General features: G+C 55.6%; 1 protein-coding gene across 3 annotated transcripts; it reads right to left on the bottom strand.

Annotated features, from left to right (window-relative positions):
- Positions 1-261: 261 nt before the first annotated feature.
- Positions 262-7,209, bottom strand: PLD6 (phospholipase D family member 6). 3 transcript variants are annotated; one of them, XM_055386018.2, is made up of 4 exons: positions 6,738-7,209; positions 6,123-6,268; positions 5,143-5,428; positions 262-2,379 (listed from the first exon to the last, which is right to left on the bottom strand). In XM_055386018.2, the coding sequence occupies exons 1-4, from the start codon at positions 6,742-6,744 to the stop codon at positions 2,048-2,050; spliced, it is 771 nt and encodes a 256-aa protein (XP_055241993.1). In that variant the 5' UTR covers positions 6,745-7,209; the 3' UTR covers positions 262-2,047. The 3 variants fall into 3 exon arrangements, with proteins under 3 accessions (XP_055241993.1, XP_055241992.2, XP_030866889.1); XM_055386017.2 differs by lacking the exon at positions 6,738-7,209 and having other exon boundaries at positions 5,147-6,251; XM_031011029.3 differs by lacking the exon at positions 6,738-7,209 and having other exon boundaries at positions 5,143-6,251.

A 7,209-nucleotide genomic window follows, 5' to 3' on the forward strand; every position in this document is an offset into this window, starting at 1 on the left:
CCTAGTACATCCCGTTTCTTCCGTAGTTTGCTGACCGAAGCCGATTCAAGGCACTTTGTCTTAAAAATGGACCACCGTATACCTTATTTCCTTCACCCAAATAACAGCTTAAAGTTTTACTCCTCTTTGAGTCTCCTGTTCTTTGACCAACAGTTTCTAAATAGCTGTATACTGCCCCCCCCAAAAATTATATTTAACAAAGAGGAGCCCCTATTTGAATGATTTAGCAGCAAGCTAAGGCAAAGACACCCAGCGCTCACATGCCAGAATAAGAACATGTTTATTCAGATGTGCCAGAAGTCCAGGGTCACGCGGCTTCGCATTTAGGAGATGCTTCACAAGCTCTCCCATTTTCTTTTCAGAACATACACTGGGGGAATTCACAAACTAAAACAATTTCTGGTGACTTCCAATCTATATATTATACTTTACAGCTTCAACTGAATTTTTTTAAAAGTTAACTTCCAAGCTGGCTTGCCTAACACTGTGAGTCAAAAGTAACCCTAAAAAGGAAAAACACACAGCACTGAAGGGTCTCTGGGTGGTAATGCCAGCGTGGGCTGGGGAGGTGAGACTAAGCACATGGCTAGCAGACCTCAGGACGGCCCTGGGGCTCATCATACAGAAATTAACAAGATGGTGAAGTCACAACTTCAGATGTCATTGGAGCTATCTGTATATGACACACACATTATAAACAAATAACCCGGAACATTTCACAGTGTACGACACCTGTTCTACCTGGGAATGCAAACCCTGAGCTGCAAATAAGAACACAGATGTGGGAGACACCACGGCCTGAAGCTGCTCTCCTCTTCCCTCCTCTCCTCTCCTCCGGTCCCGTGATGGGTTACGCTGAGCCAGCAACGTGTACGCACTAACTCCACGGGTGTTAAACGTAAGGTCACTTCTAAACACACAACAAAATTACCTTAAACATTAGGAAATTAAAAGTTAAAAGCCCGGCCGGGTGTGGCGGCTCACACCTGTAATCCCAGCACTTTGGGAGGCGGAAGTTGGTGGATCACTTGAGGTCAGGAGTTTGAGACCAGCCTAAACAACATGGTGAAACCCTGTCTCTACTAAAAATACAAAAAAAAAAAAAAAAAATCAGCCAGGTGTTGTGGCAGGCACCTGTAATCCCAGCTACTCGGGAGGCTGAGGCAGGAGAATCGTTTGAACCCAGGAGGCAGAGGATGCAGTGAGCCGAGGTTGCGCCACTGCACTCCAGCCTGGGCCACAGAGTGAGAGACTCCATCTCAAAAAAGATAAATAAATAAATAAATAAAATAAAAAAAGTTAAAAGCCCAACATAGAAATAGAAACAGCTGCCGGCCATCAGTCCTGACAGACCACAGCACTTACTACCCAAGGACAGGCTGCTGAAGAGCTTGGCACTGGCGTGCATACTGGTTTTAAAGAGCAATTATGCGAGGAATCAAGGGAACAGCCAGCCTTTGGTGGCAATGACGCTCACGGGGTTGCCCCGAAGGCTGCTTTTGCCACCCGCACCGCACACTCACATCTTCCCTTCCTCCTGACTTCCATTTCCTTTCCTTACTCTGAGGACAGAACCCTGACAGGGGCAGACTGTGAGGGACAAGGAGACTGTAGGCCCCAACCAACCCCAGTCGTGCCACATGGAGAGAGGGATGAAATCTCAGGGAGATGCTGAAAAGGCCCACATCAGCCCAAGCAGAAGGGACTTTTCTAGAATCAGGGAAGGGAATGGGATCGACCTGGAAGAGGCACTGTGCCTTTTCTGTGCTGTAGCAGACGCTTCGATTCCAAACCAAGATACGGACCACACTCCTGAAAGCACCCCGTGGCAGGTCGTGACTGAAGTTATTTTGGCAAAGGAGCAAGAAAAAGGTCTGGCCCGAAATAACTGACCAAAGTAACAGAAATTTCCCTTTCCTAACCTTCTTTAGTTCAATTTAGTATTCTAATAGACGAGACTTTGGTTTAACGATTTTTTTCTAGTGCCGAGGTCTCCCTCCCTCAGAACGCACAGCAGCCCGCAGGGAGGGCTCAGCCCCATTCTTGGTTAGGTTTGGCTTTCACTGGAGGTGCCGCAAGTTCTGTGCCATGAAAGCAATCTCCCTCCAGCTCTGGAGACAGGTGGGGCACAACTTCCGTGACTTTTCTTTTGTGGGAAAAAGGTATACTTTGTAGGGTTAAACTGTTCCCAAATGCGCTCAAATTCTTCCAGAAAAAGCCGCACGTACTCATCGTCCTCCATGATGAGAACATTCTCCCTGTTGTTCTGGATGGCTTGCGTGGTCCAGTTGAGCGAGCCAGTGATGAGCACCCTCTTGTCCACGATGGCAAACTTGTGATGCATGTAGCCCGGGTCTTGATCGTGCCGGACCTGGATCCCTGCAGAAAGGACAAGGTGATTTCATTCCATGCAGGAGTCCCGCGCCTCCAGTGTGGACTGTTCCTGGGGGCTACTGGCTTTACTATATGTTTCCACTTTGGTGGGCCAGGAAAGCCCACCATGCTTTCACAGAGTGGTGGTGGCTAAGCTCCCAGGAGGGGCGCTGAGAACCACAGAGGGGACATCACACACAGGGCCAGAGCATCACACAAAGGCTATGGGGGACTGGGCAGGCCGTGGTCTGGGTGAGACCACACCTCCGAGTCTATGCCAGCCAGTATGTCCCTTCGGGGTTACTGGTTGCTGCCAAGGCTGTCACTAACGCAGTCAGAGGTGACCAGGGCAAAGATAGCGTGTGAGCCTTCAGGTTCTGACTCTTCCACAGCTAAGGCTGACAGCCTGCCCACTCTGCCCAGAGGGGCCCCGGCGTCTGAGAGCAGAGCCCAATTTGCTGGCACAACCTCAGCCACCAAGGCAGGAAGGGCCCTAACTAACAACGCACAAATGAATTCTCCTCTTCCGCACCCCCCTGCTTCCTTCACCAAAGAACCAGGCATCCCGGCCTCTGCTCTTCCCAGCTTTCAAACTCCTCTTGGGAAGGGCCTGTGTCTGTCTCCCCTGGAATAACACTGCCTCACTCACGACCTGCTTAAGGAATGAGGCCGTCAGAAATGGGGCTTAAAACAAGTTTTAAACAGGCTGCCATGGAACACAGTTGCCAGATTTTCCGAATCAAAATACAGAACATCCAAGTTAAATGGAATTTCAGATAGAGAGTAATCTTTGAAGGGAAGTGTATCCCATGGAGTACTGGGAACATACCCTAAAAATCACTCCCTGTGCATGGAACTCATATTTAATTGTGCCCCCTAAATTGGGCCTGGCAGGATGAAGACGCGGTGGCTTCCTTACCTCGGGGAGCCAGCCCTTCTTCTCACACTCTGGCCACTCCTCCGGCACGTCCTGTCGGCACAGCCCTCCAAACACATTCCTCCACACGGTGGGCAATGTAAAACCCCACCATCGCTCACACCTCCTGCCTCCGCTGGGATCCACTGCCCACCTCCCCGTCCCCTCCCCGCGGCCTGCCACCTCTGGCCACAGGGGACTTCCTGCCCTTCCTCAAAAGGAAGTCAGTCTGTGACCCAGGGCGACTGTGCTGCTGCCCCTTCCAGCCGCATGCCTCTCCCTCCGAACAGTCCACTGGTGTCAGCAAGGTCCCTGCCCTGAGTGTCACTGCCCCTGGGCAGCTGACCTGGCCCACGCCACTTCCTCCCACACCACTGCCTCCTTACCCTGCTTTATGAAGTTTTCTTGGCCCTTCTTAGTGCCCTAAATGAAATATTCGTGACTTAGTTGGCATCTCCGTGGGAACCTGGCCTTGTGCCCTTGTGCCTAGGATGTTCCAGCTCCTCACAAATACTGGCACAGAGGGGACATTCCTTGAACAGATGAATGCCACTGGACAGCCTCAAAGTCAGCGAGGATGCTGGGAGGCCATCCCAGAGGGGATCCGATGGGACCTTGGTCTAGGGGCCCTTGAAGGGTCTTCACCAACCTCAGCTTCTACGACTGTAAAAGCAACTCAAACAGAACTGTACTGTGCACGCCTGGAGGTCCCCAAACCTCCCGTTAAAATGACCAACCCATGGGAGGACAGCTCTTGTGGCTGCCCCAAGGAGAAGGAGACATCCTCAATATGAAAACCACGTGCCCCACTCTGCTCCCACATGGCGTGCAACATGCCCCACACCACCCAGAGCAGGGAGGGACCCTGGCTGACTCTGGAGAGGCTGCTCTGAGGCCCAAGTCAACAAGAGGCTATGGCTGTGCAGAAGGAACGGCGCGGCGGTGGCCACTGCCCAGCCTGGACAATTCCCAGGGCTCCGCACATCTCTCGGTCACTGCGACCACCAGCATTATCAGATCCAACGGTTGCACGTGCAGGCGTGACTTTCTGGGCGCCTGAGTGATGGAGACAGAGACAGGCCCAAGAGTCTGTGGGTGCAAATACACAAAAGGCAACAGCAGGCTGGGCCGCCAAACTGGGCCAGGATGGACTGAGAATCCTCAGGTGGGACAAGGATCCCAATTATTCACATTTCCTGGTCCCTTCTGTCCTCACGCCATGAGAGAGGCGCCCCCGCCAGAAATATGTGTTCCCCTCCTTTTGCAGCTGGGAAAACAACCGCATGTCCTGGCGCTGCTTTCTAGAACATGTTTAGGTCTCCCAGAGCCCGGTGGCCTGAGATTCACTGGGCAGCAGGTGGCCGCCTCTCCCCAGAGCCCTTCAGTCTGGAAGTCCAAGCACAACCCTGGCGTCCAGCTCCCCGGCCAGCAGGATGCAGGTTACCAGAGGCTGTCCGGGGGTCTCCAGCAGCGTAGGAGGGCGGGCCCGGGCTGCAGCAGTCACGAAAACTCCGCCGGCGGCGCCCGAGGAGTTGCTAGGGGAATCTGCTCCGCCTCTAACCCGGCACACGCAGGCCCACCTGCTTCCAGCATGCCGGGACAGTTCACTGAGAGAACCGCCCCCACCGCGGAGGCACCGAGGGTCCGGCTCGCTTATGCCCACGCAGCCGGCTAGACTTTCTGTGGGGGCTCTTCTTTCTCCGCGTTACACCACCCCGACCCCACAAGGCCACGAGGAAAGTAAATGAGGCCTCAGCCCGTCCCCAGACCCCCTCCCCTAAGTGTCCACCTTTGCGCCTAGGACCCCGCGTGGGCCAAGCCGGCCTTCTCCGCTTGGACCCCGCCGGGCCTACCTGCCTTGCGCAGCAGACCGATTTGCGAGCCGTTGAGGGCCATGTAGTCGCAGTCGGTGACGACCCGCACTCGCACCCCACGCTGGTGCAGCAACTGCACGGCGCGGCCCAGCTGCGGGCTGGAGAAGGCGAACAGGCAGAGATCCAGGCTGGCGCGGGCGGCCAGCAGGGCACGCAGCAGGCGGCTTAGCGCGCTCTCGCCGTGGGGCAGGCCGCACGGGCAGCCCTCGGGGAGCTTGGCCAGCTCCGCGCCCGGAGCCCGCAGCAGGGCCTCGGTACAGGTCACCTGAGACGGGAAGAACAGCACCTCGCGCCGCGGCCGCCGCCGCCTGGACCGCAGCCAGCGCAGCACCCAAGGCAGCGCCTCCAGAGTCAGAGCCAGGCCCACAGCCGCCGCGGCCGCCACCTGCCAACTCAGCCGTCCCATGCCGCCGCTAATCCGGGACCCACAGCCACGCCGCTGCAGCGGAGTCTGCGCGCCCCCAGCCCCAGACCGCCAGGCCACGCCCCCGTCACGCGCCGCCAGCGGCCATGTGCCAGGCCACGCCCAGCCCCCCATGGCCACGCGCCGGGCCACGCCCTATCACGTCCTGCCAATTGCCACGCACCAGGCCACGCCCCCGTCACGCCCCACCAACGGCCACGTGCAAGGTCTCGCCCTCAGCCCCCGAGGGCCATGCGCTAGGCCGCGCCATGCCCCCACAACTGTCACGCACCAAGCTGAACCCACGCCTCCCATCAGCCCGCCCCCAACCCTCAACAGGTGACCACGCCTCCCTCCACGCGCCAGGCCACGCCCCATGCCACAGGACCCCCCCCCCCCCAACGCCAGGCTGTGCCCCCCATTTTCCTTCCAGCCAGGCGCTCGGCCACGCCCTCCAGGTTCCACCTCCCACCACGTGCCAAGCCGCGTCCCCAAGCCCACGCCACCAGGCAGCACCTGCACACCCGCGGGCCACGGGCCCTAGCACACCCGTCACCTGCCCAGGCCAGAGACCGCTCTCCGCGCTAGAAGCCACAGCAACCCCGGCTTTCCTCGCATGGAGCACAGCAGAGCTGCTCCGGAAATGTGGGGTCACACCTTCACTGTCTTCTCGGGAGCAGCTAGGCTGGGCTGGGGAATGACCTGGGAACACAGACAATCAGGGAATCAACACAGCTGGAGGCAGCATTGGAACCCAGCATACTGGAGGCGGTGGCGGCCCAGAGGTTTTTTCCTAGCCCAAGAGGTTTTTTCCAGCCGGCGTTGTTGGAAGGCCTGCCCTGCTTTAAGCATAAACAGAGGAAGAGACTAAGGCAGCCGAGGGCACTGGGCCGGGGGCATAGGGAAACGGGGCAATGTGGTGGTCTGGGCTGGATCCTGGAACCGAAAGAAGACATTCACGGAAAAACTGGTGAGAGCCAAATAAAGTCTGGAGCTTAATCACATTGTACCAATGTCAGTTTCTTAGCTTTGACAAATGTATGAAAGGAATGTAAAAGGTTAACAAAGGAAGCTGCGTGGGGGTAAATGGATCTCTCTGTTCTATCTTCGAAACTTTTCTGTAAAGCAAATTATTCTAAATTAAAAGTTTATTAAAATATTAAACTTGCACCTTCCATATGATCCAGCTATCCCACTCCTAGGAGAAAGGGCGAGATCCATGAACACAAGCACGTGTCCTGGCAGGCGTATGTGCCTAGAACAACCCAAACAGGCGTCAGCAGGTAAATAGGTAAATAAGCTTTTGTATATCTATACAAGGGAATGCTATTTAGCAATAAAATAGAATGAAGTGACCTGCCACGGTGGTTCATGCCTGTTATCCCAGAACTTTGGGAGGCTGAGGCAGGAGGATAGCTTGAGTTCGGGAATTCGAAACCAGCCTGGCCAACATGGTGAAACACTGTCTCTACCAAAAAATACAAAAATTAGCTGAGTGCGCTGACGTGCCTGTAATCCCAGCTACTCGGGAGGCTGAGGTGGGAGAATTGCTTGAGCTCTGGAGACTAAGGTTGCAGTGAGCCAAGATCATGCCATTGCACTCCAGCCTGGGTGACACAGCAAGACCCTATCCCCCCCCACCA

This window comes from Gorilla gorilla, chromosome 4 (assembly GCF_029281585.2).
Source record: "Gorilla gorilla gorilla isolate KB3781 chromosome 4, NHGRI_mGorGor1-v2.1_pri, whole genome shotgun sequence".
Classification (NCBI taxonomy): Eukaryota; Metazoa; Chordata; class Mammalia; order Primates; family Hominidae; genus Gorilla; species Gorilla gorilla.